The 16,361-nt window shown below is 49.7% G+C and overlaps 7 protein-coding genes across 7 annotated transcripts; 1 reads left to right on the top strand and 6 right to left on the bottom strand.

Annotated features, from left to right (window-relative positions):
• Positions 1–57: 57 nt before the first annotated feature.
• Positions 58–2,713, bottom strand: MIND_00321500 (Pectin lyase-like protein; the record flags this gene model as incomplete). Its single annotated transcript, XM_037360072.1, has 12 exons — positions 58–185; positions 241–340; positions 385–550; positions 601–669; positions 720–960; positions 1,010–1,032; positions 1,080–1,191; positions 1,238–1,426; positions 1,480–1,519; positions 1,724–1,938; positions 1,989–2,129; positions 2,185–2,713. The coding sequence occupies 12 exons, from the start codon at positions 2,711–2,713 to the stop codon at positions 58–60; spliced, it is 1,953 nt and encodes a 650-aa protein (XP_037222957.1).
• A 911-nt stretch (positions 2,714–3,624) lies between these two features.
• On the bottom strand, positions 3,625–9,020 carry MIND_00321400 (uncharacterized protein; the record flags this gene model as incomplete). Its single annotated transcript, XM_037360071.1, has 19 exons — positions 3,625–4,115; positions 4,170–4,297; positions 4,347–4,444; positions 4,492–4,620; positions 4,676–4,837; positions 4,885–4,970; positions 5,030–5,107; positions 5,152–5,569; positions 5,620–5,678; positions 5,729–5,861; positions 5,910–6,485; positions 6,537–6,926; positions 6,975–7,105; positions 7,152–7,390; positions 7,444–7,577; positions 7,630–8,312; positions 8,367–8,639; positions 8,688–8,822; positions 8,870–9,020. The coding sequence occupies 19 exons, from the start codon at positions 9,018–9,020 to the stop codon at positions 3,625–3,627; spliced, it is 4,494 nt and encodes a 1,497-aa protein (XP_037222956.1).
• A 132-nt stretch (positions 9,021–9,152) lies between these two features.
• On the bottom strand, positions 9,153–10,298 carry MIND_00321300 (uncharacterized protein; the record flags this gene model as incomplete). The annotated part of the gene is made up of 5 exons (XM_037360070.1): positions 9,153–9,193; positions 9,244–9,368; positions 9,419–9,549; positions 9,596–9,735; positions 9,788–10,298. 5 exons carry the CDS (start codon positions 10,296–10,298, stop codon positions 9,153–9,155), a joined length of 948 nt encoding a protein of 315 aa, XP_037222955.1.
• Positions 10,299–10,362: 64 nt separating this feature from the next.
• Positions 10,363–12,271, bottom strand: MIND_00321200 (uncharacterized protein; the record flags this gene model as incomplete). The annotated part of the gene is made up of 6 exons (XM_037360069.1): positions 10,363–10,799; positions 10,846–11,193; positions 11,238–11,673; positions 11,720–11,929; positions 11,977–12,094; positions 12,144–12,271. 6 exons carry the CDS (start codon positions 12,269–12,271, stop codon positions 10,363–10,365), a joined length of 1,677 nt encoding a protein of 558 aa, XP_037222954.1.
• Positions 12,272–12,299: 28 nt separating this feature from the next.
• Positions 12,300–12,938, bottom strand: MIND_00321100 (uncharacterized protein; the record flags this gene model as incomplete). Its single annotated transcript, XM_037360068.1, has 1 exon — positions 12,300–12,938. The coding sequence occupies one exon, from the start codon at positions 12,936–12,938 to the stop codon at positions 12,300–12,302; it is 639 nt and encodes a 212-aa protein (XP_037222953.1).
• Positions 12,939–12,990: 52 nt separating this feature from the next.
• On the top strand, positions 12,991–14,419 carry MIND_00321000 (uncharacterized protein; the record flags this gene model as incomplete). The annotated part of the gene is made up of 9 exons (XM_037360067.1): positions 12,991–13,078; positions 13,126–13,369; positions 13,419–13,488; positions 13,538–13,678; positions 13,724–13,793; positions 13,842–14,096; positions 14,144–14,228; positions 14,281–14,344; positions 14,390–14,419. Exons 1-9 carry the CDS (start codon positions 13,021–13,023, stop codon positions 14,417–14,419), a joined length of 1,017 nt encoding a protein of 338 aa, XP_037222952.1. The 5' UTR covers positions 12,991–13,020.
• Positions 14,420–14,447: 28 nt separating this feature from the next.
• MIND_00320900 (F-box domain-containing protein) lies at positions 14,448–16,007 on the bottom strand (the record flags this gene model as incomplete). Its single annotated transcript, XM_037360066.1, has 5 exons — positions 14,448–15,113; positions 15,166–15,364; positions 15,411–15,591; positions 15,641–15,875; positions 15,933–16,007. 5 exons carry the CDS (start codon positions 16,005–16,007, stop codon positions 14,448–14,450), a joined length of 1,356 nt encoding a protein of 451 aa, XP_037222951.1.
• Between the last annotated feature and the right edge of the window lie 354 nt (positions 16,008–16,361).

The raw sequence follows: 16,361 nt of genomic DNA, 5'->3' as shown, positions 1-16,361 counted from the left end.
TTTATTTGGGATGTACTGATTTGTAATGTAACGAACTTCTGTACGAAAACTTTGACATCAGAACTCCCAGTCAACCCATCCCGGTTTGCCTCCGAAGATTTTCTCCACTGAGAACTTTTGGCGAGCCTCTTGAGCAGTGAGCAGATGATCAAAGGAGACGCGTGTTGATGCGTTGAATCCAGGACCTATTAAAACCATTTAAGCCTTCACTGGACACGAAATCAAGGCAGCAACTCGCACCGTGTGATCCTTGTTCTGCGTAATATATAGTCTCGTTTCGTGGATCAGTTGGCGACCAAATCTGGAAACCAGCAGGATTGATTGTCTCGTCCATGAATGACTGAGCTTAAGGTTAATTGGGTTCACGGAATTGAAACCTCGCACATCCATATAGACAACCACGCTGGCATTATTCCACGGTCGTCCCAGGGTTTGCTTGCCTGTTAGGTTGAGATTCGCGTTGGCATCTGGGGAGCGGACGACGGCTGATCGAGAGAAATACGCCCCATAAGTGTTGGTGTAGTTCGGTGTTCCTTTCCAAGCGGTAACGCTTGAAAATTGGTTTGCCAATCGTCAAGGAAGGAAAAATGACAAATGTACCATCCTGCACCACGCGTACCCATTAGGCTCTCGTCGAAATACGCTGTCCCGAAGCCATAGATGTAGTCCCTAGCCAGCAATTAGTCATACCTCACGAGACAAACAAAGGGCGGTCGAACACAGAGCCAAGCACTTGACTCTTTCGAAAGACGGCGCTTGCGTTCTTTCCGATGAACATCGTGTCTTGCATGCCTCGAAAAGTCGACGCGTAAAACGACGCGTTGGAAAAGCCTATTCCGAGCGCCAATGCTGGCCCCACACCACCGTTGTTCGCTCGATTCTCGAAGTTGATGTTATACGCGCGGAAGTCTTTGCACCCAAACTCGTTAGGGATGGAGACAGGGGTGCCCCCGTAATAGCCTAAGTCGAGAGTCAAGAAACATAACAGCTGAAGACGTATAGCTCATGCCTTGGCCTGTCCACGCCGCATATCTGAGAGCAAAATCAGCGGATTTTCCTGGGCAGTCGCAAAGATATACTTGTTTGGAGCAACAGTCAACACCGCCGAATCGGCGTTGTCTTGTAAGCTCGAGATTTGTGTGGTCTGGTTGATGAAGGTGGTGTTGAAGATGGTGACAAGGTTATGTGCGTCTGCTCGATTCATCAGCCACTCTCTTGTAGAAAATCGTGAACTTACAGGACTGCGTATGGTCAGACTGGCCCAATAAAATCGTCTGCCCCGTTCGAGTAACGTTGACTGCTTCCAGGTATTCGCCAGCTCCAATGAGGATGAACCGAGGAGTTTCATCCTGCGGTAAAGACTGAACCGCTGCTTGAACACTGGTAAATTGGGCTTTTTTGTCTGTGAGAGAGACGTATATTGTCTCTTGTTCCTCTATATCAGCTCATACATGTGGTTGAAGAGGGAGAAAGGTGCACCTGGTGGACAAAATAGTGTTGGAAGTGATTTTGAAGTGCTCTGGCACGCAGCATATTGGTTTGCGTGTACTATCGTTGCTGTGAAAAACAGAAAATAAGGGGACAACATGGCGCAGCGGCGACATTGGACAGTCGGCCCACTTATGGTCGAAAACGATGCTCATGTGCAGCGGCAAGCGGGGCGGTTGCCGGTCCGCGCCATCTGATCCGTTCTAGTGACAAAAAATATTCATAACAGTCCAACCTTGCCCGTCATCCCGACTACACCTTCTCCATCCACAGCCCATAAAATAACAGATTTCTGGCCCGATGTCCAAGCACCACATATAGTCATGGGTCGATTCACTATTATCGGATTTCGCGCTCTGTACTCAAAGTTGGCAATGCTCGCGTTTGCTGTGTGCATCATCGTCGTCTCCAGAAGCATGAGCGCGGTCAACGGCCCATGAACAAGTCTCTCTGTATGATGGTGAGGATCAGGCCCTTGAATGTTTTGCCGTTTCATTCACCTGGATAGCCTTCGGAACGAGCGTAGTCCTTGTCCAGATGGATATGGTGGCCGTTGAAGGTCAGCGCAGAGAAACGGAATAGCGTAGACAGAGTTGGAGTGAACGTGAAGCTGAAATCCGCTTTAGAGGGAAGATCTTCGACTGTAGTCTTGTCGTCAGACGGCTGGCGCCCCCGGGACAAATGAGACTACTTGACCTTTCCGTGGGGATTTGGTGGGGGGAAGCGGTCCAGGGAGATAGACATGTGATCTTTCTTCTACCACAGAGGGTGATTCATGACCGTCCATGGTGATCTCTATTTTCTGCTTGACAAACACCATCGGAGAACCTTTATCGAAGCCTTTCTTTTCGACGGCACCAATGGTCGACACAGAAGTAGCGCTAGCACCAGCAAGAAGCGGTTTCTGGACATTCCAGCTCATGCGACCACCCGCCCACATTCTTCGTTCGAAGCCAGGGGGACAAAATTCTGCATCTGTGCCATCTGGACGCAGGGCCGTTTCGGGATTCCGAGGGTGAAAGAAGGCCAAGTGAGCACCAGATCCCAGTGAACTCGAAAGAGTCGGCGGAGCATAAGCGTTGCCGCGGCTACCGTCTCGAGTTGGCAGAGTGATGTAGAGGTCCGAGAGTTTTTCCAGGCTGAAGGTGTCCCGTAGAGTTACTTGCTTGGGGACGGAAATCCAGTGGTCAAGAGCAGCGGTCGACAGTAGGCGTCGTCTCATCATGGTAATTGATAAAGGGACTTGTCACAAATTCTGTCAACCTTGAGTTCAAGTAACATGTACTAAGCGGGCCCTCTTGAGCTCAGGTTGAACTCCTGCAATGCAAGAGAACCTATATTCATTCCAAGTTATAAGCCGGTAAGTTTCGCAAGTACTATAGCAATGTGCCAGTGGCCGAACTTAAGCTCTAAGTAAACTCGGACAGTAGATAGGTATAGCATCAAATAAGCAGTGCTGCTTTGAGTCTTCAAGCAACTGAGTGAAAAATGGATGGAAAAATGCTAAAAAAATGTTCTCTAGTGCTTCAGCTAACACCTGCTCATAGTAAAGCACTTCAATCCTTGAATATCTGCCCCATGGCCCAGCTGGTTAAGGCGCACGACTGTTAATCTTTCCCAAATAAAGGAAATTTCAATCGTGAGATCGTGAGTTCGAGCCTCACTGGGGCAGTTAGCTTTTGCTGTTTCCGCCATTTTGACGCGTTCCTGACGTGTCTTTTGCCCCACTTTGCATCGCGCTCGTTTCAACCACCTCAAGAGCATGTGTAATCGCTGAGATATGCCTCTCGCATCGTTAATTTCCTTTTTCGGACGCGAGATGTTCAGCTGTTTGATTCACGTTAGACCAGCTGGGCCATGGGGCATGATGTGATTGATCACTGTCCATGAAATACACCGTACCACTCTCATAAGTTTCCAAATCGGCCCACACACTACACCCTCTTCCCTGTAGCACTCACTTAGTTAGCCTGATTAGGACCACACAGCTGTTTCAACTAGATTTGTTCCCAAACCAACTCATAACTGACAGTGTGTTTGCTATGGGACCCAAAATGCTCTTTTTTTCCTCCATATACATAAAACTGATGCGTGTGGGTAGGGTACAAGTGTACAGATGATATGACATTAACATGCTCATCGCCAATTAGATCCAGATGCTCTGATGGGGGATTGTGAGGGTGGTGAGTAGGAAGTGTTGCGAGATAAATATTGCGGTTGGGGAGCGTTTTGGCCGGGGGCTTGCTCCGGCAGGTAAAGCGGGATGGTGGGAATTAGCTCAAATACGTGTTGAGCGAGTGCGCGTGAAGGTCTGTTTGGCTGGGCGGGGTCGACGCCGTTCATAACAGCATGAACCTGGGCATCTTGCACTGTCGGCTCGCCGTCTACTGCCGGGGTTACGACAATGCTTGAGCCAACACCTCGCCCGTCCCATATGCACCGAATGTCGTTGCCAGGAATGATTTGGACCAAGCGTCCCGATTCAATGTGGCGAACCTCGATGAATCGAGAGTCGAAAAGCAGAACGTAAGGAGAATGCAGGGCAACCTTTTCCGCATTGCCTTCCCATTCGATGGTCGTCCCACCTCTTCGAGGCTCTCCGTGCTTGTCAACATAAACGCCAAATTCTAAACGAAAAAAGTCGGAAACAAAATCATCAAGTATCGGCTCAGTGTCCTCACCATTGTAGCACAGAAGAAACCCGTCTTCGTCTGAGCGAAACATGCCAATCGGTCGACAGGCGTCACAACGTTTCGACAACGGTGCCAGTCTCGCATCATCGCGCAACGGGATGGTCACACTCTTGAAGCTACACAGTATCAGAAAAAAGGCATGATTAGAATTTTGACCTCACGCACTCGTTCAGGTCCATTATCTCAAAGCCTTTGGTGCAAAGAATGGCAACCCGTGCTTTCAAGAAATACAAGTCGAACGATTCAGAGGGTAGGAAGAAGTCCTAAAACCAGGTTAGAGTAACCTAGTTACATAAAACTCAGGACGCACCCGGTAAATCCTGAACCATTCTGACTTGGTTGAACGGAAACCAAGTCTTGAACCCAGTCCCGCGGGGGCCTTCACTCTCTCGTTGATTTTGTCGCTCACGGGCTCTAAAACACGAAAGACGCTGTCCAGCTATCAAACTCTATTAGCTTGACTTATGTTGAGATTTTCAGAATACGATACGCACGCCTTTCTTTTTCATGTAGATGACCAATGTTCGATTATGAAGCGTCCCAACACTGAAAAAGTGGACGTCCTTCGTCCCGTTCAGTTTCTGCGGAACTTGTGACGCGCCAGTGCCGTGCGGAGAAGACGGTACTAATGCCTCGATATGATAGGCAAACAGTGACTGTGGAAATTGATGAGATTGCGTTTCTGCAGTTGAAGGAAAGTCACCTTGTCTGCCAGGACAAGGAAAATACCAAACTCTTCTAACATAGCGCACTGCGTGACCATTTTGAGATGCAATACGCGTCGCATCGCTTGAAAAGGAAATTTTAAGACTGGGTCGATGATAGATAGGATGTCAAGCACAACTTACATCGGGGATCGTGGCGGAATCCAATCCAAACGCCTTCCGCGCAGCCAATAGCAACGAGGCCACGACCATCAGCCGTGTCTGCGGTCTAGTAAGCACGATTCGCAGCAAGATGAAGCGCTCACTGAAAGGAACTGAACACGTGACCTTGCCGGTGAAAGACGTGCTTTGGTTCCATTGCGGTGACGGACTCCCAATCTGGACCGACGGAACCAAAAACGTATCGGCACTCAGTGTCTCGATTTCGAACACCCTGTTGGAGTCCTGTACAACTTTGCGGATGCCCAGAGCCTCCTCGAGTTTTTGCTTCCATTCAGAGCGGGCTTGCGGCGACTCTGAAAACAATATGTGTGCCCCGCCAAGTCGTCCGTTGTGATGGATTGTCCATGGGTACATCATTCGGGAATCTCCGGCGCTTTCCGGGGTCGCAGCGGCAGCAGGGTCGTCACGGCGGTCTCCTCGCAAGTTTCGAAGAAGGCCAGCACCGCGCTGCGTTGGTGGATCAGTGAAATTAACGAGTGTGAGTAGGTCTAAGGGTATTGGCTGGAGAAGGCACGTGAGAAAAGAGTGGAGAATATTATGCAGATGCTCACCCGTCGGTTGACTTGGTATTTGGTGATTCCGTCTCGGTCTTTTGGCTTGGTCATCACAACTAGGACGGACGTCAACCAACAACTCATAAGGAAGGGGGGAGAGCCTCACAGTAGTTGTCAAACAGCACGACGTATAATTCACTCCACCCACTCCATTCAAGTGTAGGAATGGTATTGTCAGGCTGCCGCAAAACCTTGCCCGCAAAGATCAGAGACCTGTTGGGGTCGAGGAGATCCATGTCCTGCAAATGCTATGAGCGCAGAACCAGTACGAGAATGACACAACATACTACCGCTTCTCCTGGTTTGAACAAAAGATTGGAATTATATCGCCACAACTCAACCTTCTGTTTAGCTGAGACCACACCAGGCTCGGTATCCTTGCCAAGGGCTTTGATGACCTCTAGTACTTGTGGTATCTCCTTGCGGTCGTCGTGGCTTGTTGGCGTCTCGTCCAAGATGCCCTTCAATAACAACTCGTACCGCAAAAGTCGCGGAATGGGTCGATTGATGAAATTTTTCATGTCAAGACGATGAGCGTCGGGATGTCGGACAGCCTGGTCCACAAAATTCTTGAAGTCAGGATTGTTGGCCATTTCGTCATCGATTCGGTAGGCAGCGATGGGGTAATTGGGGATGTACTCCATGTAGGCATCACGAAAATTGAGTGCCGCGTCCATCATTGCCGCAGAAACACTTCGTATTGTGGGATGCTGTTCCCGCTGGATTTCATGGAATTTTTCGAGTAGCCTGCGATGATGGTCACAGATCTCAGCGGCATTATGGAAGACCTCTTGAATGAATAGTTCAAGACGGTCTGGGGTAATAATAGGAGGTTGGGCTTCTCGCAGTCCGTGGATATAGAGCTGTGAAAGGAAGTTATAGACCAGTACAAATGAGAGAGAGAGAGCGCGCACTTTTTGAATCGTCTCTAAATCTTTCACGTAGGCCATTTCACCCTTGATTAGTTCGAACAGGATGGCCTGCCGCTTCTGAACGTCCTTCGGTAAGGCCGCACGAACTTCTGGTGCTACCAGGTCGTGCCATTCCCACTTTCCCGCAACGCCTTTGCCCATTGCCACCTGGAATGTCCGTAACTGTGCAACGCTCTGGAGATTTTTGATGGCAGCGATAGCTTCCATTAGGTAGTCTGCATCGGGATTTCCCTCGGCCGTCTCGTTGTAGATGGCATCCAAAAGGACGGGGTATTTTTGGAGATGCTCAGCTGGCCTATTGAGGAAATGCTTCAGATCAAGGCGTATTGTGTCTCCTCCTGGGACAGAGCGAGAAGAGTGTCGAGAGCATTGCTAGAAGTTGATCAGTTGAGATTGAAGGATCAAATATGAATGACGGACCTCGAGGAATATTCTGAATTCTGGGTTGGAGTCCATCTCGTCCTTGAGCCGTTTTTCAGAAAGCGGATGCTGTCCAATGTAAATAGGGTAAGCTAATCTAAAGTCAGCCGCTGCCTGGAGAAGGACATCGCCTGAAGGGAGTGAGACTTGACCAAATTTTGGGTATGAACAACTGACCGATGCGTTGAATGACAGGCGCCTGCTCGCGCTGACGGACTCGCATCACCTCCAGCAATCGCTCATTGCACACCCTAAGATCAAGAATATTCCCAAAGACCTCGTCGATGAAGTCTTCGAGCTGATTCGGGGGGATGACAGGGGGAATGGCGGAACGAAGAGGCCGGAGGAAAACTGTTTCAACCGTTTCCAGATCTTGGATATATTGGGCTTCTTTGCTGATGAGTTTGTGGATAATCCTACAAGAGAAACATTCAGCAAAATGTTGACGAAAAGGAAACGATGCACGCACGTCTGTCGACTGATTTCACTCTCAGGAAGCTGTGAAAGGACTTCTTTGGGTACCGTATTAGCCCAAGACGACTCTGAAAGAGGAATTGGTGGTATTTCGGTGGGAGTGACAGCAGGAGCGGTCAGTAGATTGCCCTAGATTCAGATGATAAGCCACATGAAATCCCCAACAAGCCATTATGCCCACCTTTCGAGGACAGCCATAGGTATAACAAGGCATTTCATCCGAACAACTGGGGGAGTAGCATTTCGTCAACATTGTGACCACCCCAGTTGGCAGCTCTTCCCGTTCTGGCGCCATGTCCGAGCCTCCTTCTTGGTCATCGAGAAACATGTAAACATCCTCTACCCCATCTTGAAGCACATGGCCTCCCCACTCCACCTCATAAAAGAATAGCTGGCTCTGTAAACTCCGCGCTACTTGGAGTGCGGCCCGTCTGTCGTCCGTTGATATGCCATGGTTGACTGCTAGCTCGCGCTGGATGAGCGACTGGATGGTGTTGACGATGTCCTTTCCTGTGAAAGCGCGTGGATATGGAATACTACCCTTGACATGGGTCCCTCTGGGGACTTTGTCACGAAGTTGGACAGCAAAGTGGGACAAGAGGGCAAAGTTAACGAATCGGTTTTCGTCTTCTTCTTCTTCTTCTTCCCAGTAGCCATCCGCTTCATCGTGGAGTTCCAATGGTCCACGCGGAGCGTAACTTGCAAGGTCACGCAACATTTCGCTTGGTCGGCGATCGACGCCGGGAGGTCCCAGACCCAGGTATTGTTCTGGTTCTGGGATACGGTATGCACCAGTGCTATTGGCGGAAGTATTCCGGCTGAGACCTTGCGACGAGTCGGATCGGGAGAAAGAAGGGTCATTATCTAAATAAATAATAATAAGACACTCTACATCCAAGCAACAATGTCCAAACTCACAAGTGGGGGTAAATCTGTATTGTTGGCTTTCCGCCAATTGTCCATTTGAGCGAGGGGAGTAGTATGGGTCGCTAGATGAGTCGTAGGAGGGCGATCCCGGCTGGGCTGGGGCTGCAGCACCTGGTGGCCTGAAAGACTGCTGACGCGTCATTCCACCATAGTGAGAAGATGCATCGGACTGCCTCGTGGCTGTTGTTGGTCGTTGTCCTGGGGCTGAGGGGAGTTTGCGCTTACTCCCAGTGGTGGCTTGGCGAAGGAGCTCTCCAGATGTGCCTGAAGGGTGAGACTCAACACTTGGTCGCGGTGAAGGGGCATTTCCACCATATGGCTCGGGTTCCGGCATTATCAATGGGGGTTGCGATGATGGAGAAGAGGGTGTTGGGGGAAGGGGAAGACGTCGGACCGAAGCAGATGGAGTTCGACTGGCCTTGCGTGGTGCAGAACTTGCGTCCGAGTCTAAACAAATAAGCTGGCAGTGCCAAAAAAAAATCAAGACCACTCACAAGGAGTACTAGGGGAAGCGGTTGAAGTTGGAGAGTCTCCATAGCCAGTATCGATAGTCTCTGACTCTGTTTCTGAAAATCCAGCAAGGACTTCATCATAGAGTTGTTGTAGCTCTCTATCCACTGGCGTGTGTGGTCGTCCTCCGTTCATAATGGCCGTAGACATCGCAACCGCGACTAGGGCTGCGGGTGAGTGTGGAAGTGGAAGGTGTCACAATGCGATCATCCGAGTCAATGAATGCCAACCATAAATTCTACAGGCTTCAGACACTCTACACTACTATTAAAGCGCTGTTCCACGTTCGAAATTCGCCCGCAATTCCGCTAGAGAAACGCATCAGATTGACTCGCACCGCCAAACTGAGCTGCATTACCTGTGTACTTGTCGTAGTATCGACCAATTTTCTTGTTGAAGACCCGATTCTGCTCGTTGATATAGGTGATGTCGCCAGTCTCCTCGTTGGTCCGTTTCCTTGAAAACTTGGCCTTCTTTTCCGTGCTGCATGATGTCAATTGAATTCACACAGTTGCGCAGTAACTAAGACTCACTCTCTATTCAGCTTGGACACCACTCGGTCGATCTGCTCTTCCGAAGGCTTGTTGTCGCCGTAGATGAGGGTATTTGCATCACGGTATAGATTTTCTGCCGCTTGTTGTTGCTCAGCCGCAGTAGGAATCATCTAGCATTTCGTTAACGGCGTTCAACCCGTCAAAACCTGCACACACCTGGTCATTAGGGTTGAATCCTGTCAGTGACCCTGGCACAAGTCCCATCGCAAGTTCCTTTTGTCGATTGTATGCCACCAAATCTGGTTTAATCAGGTCCAAGTCTTTCTTGTAGCGTTTCCGAGCTGCATGGGCATCGTCTACCATATAGTATCAGCCCCGGAAAGAAAGACAACAGACAACCGAGCGCACCATGGAACTGAAAGTCGGCTCTTCTTGCTTTCCTCGCTAACTTCTTTTCCCAATTATCATTCTCCTCAATTGTCCACTCCCAATTCTTAGCCCGCTCGACCGCATCTGGCTCGCCCTTCTCCTCTGCATCTGCCTTGGTCCGGAGCATCTCAGCCAGTTTGCGCTGCTTCTCTAGCCGAGCAGCATCCCTAGCCGATATTTGCGCTTTAGCTGACTCTTCAACTAATGAAGCCCGATTCGCTTTGTGTGATGCTGCCCGTCGTTGTTTCAGCTCCGCCATCTTTGCTTTACGTTCCTCCATAGTTAAAGTCGTTTGCGATGTTGATGCAGCAGAAGGCTCTTCCTCCATTGGCACGTCCTGGTCCGCTTCGTTCTCGGGTGGTAATTGAGGTTCGTGACTCGACCCCACCGCAGCGACCTCCCCGCTACCTAGTAATTGTTCCTCCGCCTCCATTTCGCGTGGTTTCTTGTTCGCGGGTGTCTTCTTCTTCGAGGTACGAGTAGCTGGCATAGTTTCAGTGGCTGGTAGGTTCAACACCAAGTTTGGCAAGTCACAGAATTGTCACGGCAGGATTTCAGAGTTGATTCTGTAGTTGTTCTAGGAATACGATAACATCGCGAGCACTACCACCTTCGTCTCCGCTCTCCGCGTACAAGTAAGAAAATTCCTTCGCGTGAGCTATCAGCATCTGCACCTTGCCACTCTGCCCGTCGCATGCTAAACTTGTCGGTGACTCCGGCAACCAGTCAAGTATATCGCGCTGGTTTGTGGAGTTGTCTTTCATAAGTAGCCCAAACAGCAAAGAAAGATGTGAGAGAAGTAGTCGTGTTTCTCCAGCCGCAAGTAGGTCCGTTTGTTGGCCTGAATCTAGGCAAGGCTCTTGTTTCACTGGCGCCGAACTTGTGAGAACAAGGTCAGTGTACATCTCAACCAGTGCTCTGGGTGCAGATATTCGATTTGGGCAAAGGCACTTCTCGAGACATTTGGTTGGACGGCATCGTGTGGATGAAGCTGTAACCCGATTAATCCATGCTGTCTCTAAACTGAAACCACCCACTTATGTCGCGAATTGTGGTCTTGACCTCGTCCTCTAATTGAACTAGATTTGTTAACAACCCAAGCGCAAGACACAGCGCATCTAATCCATCGTCTTTAGGCATGGTGGGTTCTTGATAGCTATTGTCCAGACGAGGAAAGTCGTCAGATGAACTTGGCTCTGTTTTAATCTTGCTGCTCTGATGTTTCTTGACCTTTTCCATGTGATCAACATGTCCCCGCAGAATTGTTCGCATAATGAATAAAAGGCACTCCTCTCGGCTTGCAACTTTGCCGCACCAAATCTTGTCCGCATGCGTTAAACCAACAAGGAGTCGTAGAGTGACAAGCGTGCACTGACGCGCTTTCCCTTCACAAGTTCAAACACCATTCAAACTACAAACAATCCCTCACCTTGTTCAACTTCAGATGTTGCAGAGCGCGAGCTTATCACCTCCGTAAGGATTGCGAACGATGTTAGGCCGTCAGCAAACCAATCAGTCCTCGCAGCCTCTAGCTGTTGTTGATTGATGTTAATATCGCCCTCCGCTTGTAGTGCCCAACCTCTAAGTAGATATGAGTCAAAAAGGGAAAGGAGGTTGTGAAGGTGAGCGAGCGCATTCTGCTTCTCACTATGCTGCGAGATGGTGACAAACGCAGAAAGCGACGGAGAGAATGAAGAGAAATGTTCTCTGAGGTTATCGAGGATTGCTTTGAGGTTAGCGGGTGTGGGTTTTAGAGAAGCGGAAGGAAGTGAAGCCAGTGTGTGCGAGACAAGAAGCGCGGTTGACAACGGCGTAAAGGGAGGGAAAAGTGCGGAGGACCTCAGCATAGAGTGAATTGATGCGGCCTATAACAGATTGAGCTGACTGCGTGATTTGGATGCGATGCCATACAAGGTTCTGTTCTTTCTTCGACAACCCAAGTTTACGTAGCTGGTTCGCATCCGAGACGAGATGTAAAGGGTCACTCTTTGGCGGAAAGCTTGCAAGTAAAGCAAACAATGTTTGTACCACTTGTGACGAGTCTCGCTGGACTAGCTCCACCAGAGATCCCGGATCTCGTGCAACTAGAGCACAGAAAAATGCAAGTAGAATATTCATAACCTGGCCTGGAGTTAGATTGCAACATCATAAGAGTCAAAAGGGCTTGCCTTGTCTTCTTCGCGATTTGCCTCGAGTAGAAATTCCCAAGTTTGCCCAATAAAGTCCGCGGTTTTTGCCTTGCGGGCAAAATCCGAATCGCAAAGCTTGGTATTAATTTCCAGTGCACTGTTAAGAAAGTAAGATGTGAGTTTCCGGCGGGACTGATAAAGGAAACCTTGATCTTCGTAAGCCTATTCCTGCAGACGGGTCAAGTCCCTCCCACAAATAGCCCACCTCGTCCAAGAGTCTCCGGCTTTCGCCACGATTTCTCATTTCCGTAATACTCTTGAGAGGGTTCATCATGCTGGGCACCGTGATATCGGGGCGCGCTTTACCCTTTGCCTTTCTTTGTCGGTGAAGCATTCGGCGTCGAAGCATTGGAGCCAGATTTGGTTGGAGAGCCATACATGAATGGGTCATCTTCGGATTGGTCGACCCCCCATCGCGTCCGCAACGAAGTATAAGACTCTCGCGATGCGAATTCATCGTCGAGGTCTTCTTGCAGTTGACCGAGAGCGGCTGGGTTTATTGGAATAGGAACGAGAAACGAGCGAGAGGCACCAGCATAGGTCCTTCCAGCGCTCTTTGTGCGGGGAATTGGCGATTGTTTCGTTTTAGGTTCGGCCGGTTGACTGGAAGGGCTAGCAAGAGACGGAGCTCTTGCAATACTATCTAAACTTGAACCACTTCCACTCGCAATCGACGATTCTGTTCGCGAGCGAGACAGCATACGCTTGGCGAGCTTTCCTGGAGATGTAGAAGCCGTTGCAGAGGGTGTCAATGAGTCGAATATATGAGTCAAGTCTCGGGGAGCGCGTTGGGGAATGTCATGCTGGTCCTCTACATCGGTAGCCACTTCATCTTCATCGTCCATGTCAAGTTTACGCCGTTTTGCGTCGCTGTTCGGTTCTTCCGCCTTCCTCTTGGACTTCCTGCTGTACGTTCTGGTATTGAAAGTGGTCGAAGGCATGATTGTGTAACCAATCAAGAAACCCACAGTCACAAACCGAGCCTGCGTCATCTTGATCTCTCACCCCCACGAATTGCTAACAATGGCTGGCGACCGAGATGCTCTCATTGGAATGGGTTTCGATGCTGCTCGTGTTGACTGTGTGTACCAATGTTGAGCTATGCTATCCGTAATCACAAATAGGCAGGGGCACTCAAGGCGACTGGAAATCGCGGTCTACAGCCAGCTATGGACCACATCCTGGAACATGACGGCCAGCCTATACCGGAAATGAACACCGTGACCGAATCGACCTCGCGTCCAAGCAATAGAATGGATGTAGACGACGACGACGACGATGAGGACGCTGATGCGTTGAAAGCTCTCGGAGCTAAAGCTGGTGATGTTGAAGCAAAGAGCATCAAGTGCTCGGAATGTGGAAAGATATTCAGGTGAGCCTTTTGTGGCACTCATGATCTCTAGAAAGCGATGGAATTGTAGAAATACTGCCTTGGCTCAGTTCCACGCAGAAAAGAGTGGCCATCAGTCGTTCGAGGAATCAACAGAAGAGGTCAATTTCCCCAAATAACGCGTTTAACTACTTACTCAACCTTGGTTAGATCAAGCCTTTGACTGAAGAGGAAAAGAAGCAGAAACTGGCAGAATTACGCGCGAAAATGGTCGAAAAACGCGCGAACAAGGCTGTGGAGGAGGCCAAGGAAGCCAAAGCTAGCGAAATGATCAGAAGAAAAGCAGGAAAAGTCTGTCAAGAAATGTCTTAATTGACCTGATCTTACTCCTTCCAGGACATGGGTGCACTCAAAGATGAAATGGAGAAGCGGCAGGCAATTCAAGATGCGGAAAAGAAGAAGAGAGGTATGCCTGTCATGGTCCTTATATGCTTTGTTCACGATCCAAATTCAGAAAAGATAGAGGATGCAAAAGCGAGGGCAGCGGTCAAAGCCCAGATCGAGGCCGACAAAAGGGCGCGTGCAGAGAAGGCAGCCCGCGAGAAGGCACTGCGCCACGGAGAGGCGATTGTCGATAGTCCGACTACTAACCCAGTAGCCTCGACCTCTTCTGCTACGGTTGCTGGCAAGGATTTCAAAGAAACGAGACTGCAAATACGGATGTCGACTGGAGGTCAACCTTACACAACTACTCTTCCAAGCGATGCACGTATGTTGTTTTCTTCTGGGCTGTTCTCCGACTCATCTTGAACATAGCTCTACGAGAAGTAGCCGAATTTCTAGCGGGGCAGATCTTGTCCGTCGATGTCGAGACAATTTCATTTGCCCAACATTTCCCGAGGCAAGTTGCTGATTCAAGCCTTCGAAACTTTGACCATATCCTTATTCCGCAGAAAGGCCTTCTCCAAGGCTGATTTCTCCAAGAGTCTACGTGACTTGGGTCTTACCCCGTCTGCGGTTAGTAGTTCACGATCATAAATAAAGCTCTCTGACTGTGCAAAGGTGCTCATCGCAACACCTCCTGGTCCTTGATGAATTCATCCACTCTGTACTAATGCCATTAAATGTATTCCAAGAGCGTGATTTCTCCCGTCGTTGTTCCCAGTGCGATCTTGCCCTCTTCATCATCGACAGCGATCCTCATCCAGCCATCGTCTTCCCGGACGTCATAAACAGTCGAGGCATGGGACGAGGCTACAAGTTCTCTTAAATCGACTTTCTCTCCCTCATCCTCGCTTATCGAGAATAAGACTCCGGCCAGCCGCTGACCTTCGACACTGTTCGCAAAATAGTCTTCTGTGTGCGAATCTATCCAAAGGGCGGTGCCATATTTGCCCAACACCATGTCCCATCGTGCGAACAATCGAATTGGAGAGGCAAATGATTGAATGAGGGCGGGTCGTGTTTCGTAGGGCAGATTGTTGGGCGAAATGTCTTGTTGTGCATCGTAGTGGCTGTTGCGAGGGATGACGTAGTGGTGAAGGGCGTTGACTGGCCAGGGAAACAGACTGGAGTAGCGAACCAACAGATTGATGGGAGCAATGGTGTTGTTTTGGTAGGAGGGCTGGTAATTGACCGAGACACTGTCGATACGCCATTGCCATGCATGTGATGCCAATGGCTCGGAAATGGGTCTGTCGGAAGTGATGGAGTATATTTCAAGAGACGTAGTGCGAATAAGCACGGCGTAGACATCGGAAATGAGGGCGTCCAAGCATTCCCGTTGCTGTCGAGCACGGCGTTAAGATTATCGAGGACTATATGGGCAGACTACGTGCCTCGATGAAATTGGAATTCCGCAATTCCATCACGGAATGTGGCTTCTGCAAATCGCGGAGGTGTAGTCGTTGGTCGTTGAATTTGGTCAATAGTTTGGAGTTGGCGAAGACATGGAGCGTTTCGGTGACGTCTTCAAGGACCTGGACCGCGAAGAAGCCTTGACCGGCAGTAAAGTCTATTCCCAAGATCTCGACCGTGCTATGGAGTGTCGATGCGGTGTTAAAGGAGAGGAACGAGGGCTTACTTATGGGACTTCAAAGCAAGCACGCCAGGATAAGATCCGTCGGTATTGACCCGAAGCCCGCCAAAACTAGACACCCTGCGTCGAGCAACACAAAGTGGTTGGGCTGGCGAGATGTCCCAACACTGGGCCGTATATATCCTCTCATCGTTGGTTGTCGTCAAAGTGAGGGGACACAAGCCATCTCATGCCTCGGCCTGGCAGGAACTGCAATGAGATGACCTGGGACATACCCACATTTTGGGTTGTGAATGTGCGTCGTTGGAGAGGTTGGGGTGATGCGGCTGTCCATAAACGGCGAAGCCTGAGTGCGTCTATAATGCATGACTGTAACTCGGAAACACGGAGTTGTGTTGGATCGCGTCCATCGAGTCGTGGTATGGGGTAACTCCTCTGGAGGACATGATGGTTGAGAAGGTCGAGCCAAACACTCCGCAGCTGAGTAATTTCGTAGAAATGCTTCGATGCCTATATGTGCTTGTCATGAGGAATTGTTGTGCGAGAGAAGAGGGCCGCTCAGCCTGCCTGGCTAAAGGCAACAAAATCTTGCAGAGTTAGATATTTGAGGACCACAAGAAGGATGTCGACAGGGAGACTCATGAAAGGACGGAACAACTGGAGAGGTTAAAATGAATGAAGCCGGGGGCTGGATTCTTAAAATGTTGTTGTTGTTGAAGAGAGTCTCCTTCCTTCCACGATCGAATCGCACTCGGCATTGACCCAGCCCGCCTCAATCGCACTTTTCCACTTGATCACAACCGAGAAATTAGCAAAGTCGCCAGCCAGTTGGCCATTCGAAGCTGTCCAAGAAGCCATGTCTTGGGACTCGGAAAATCCACCTTCAAGTCCACCACCTGTTTCCTGGCAAATGATTTTTCAGCAAAACACGCGCTTTTTAGTACATAGACTGCCTAGCACAGAATTGAGTGGAAATAAACCAACGCAGAACAAAGG

The sequence above is a fragment of the Mycena indigotica genome, assembly GCF_014461135.1.
Source record: "Mycena indigotica strain 171206Taipei chromosome Unknown Mind.scaff0003, whole genome shotgun sequence".
Taxonomy (NCBI): Eukaryota; Fungi; Basidiomycota; class Agaricomycetes; order Agaricales; family Mycenaceae; genus Mycena; species Mycena indigotica.
Note: the sequence above shows the minus strand (reverse complement) of the source record. Positions and strands in the feature narration are given on the sequence as shown.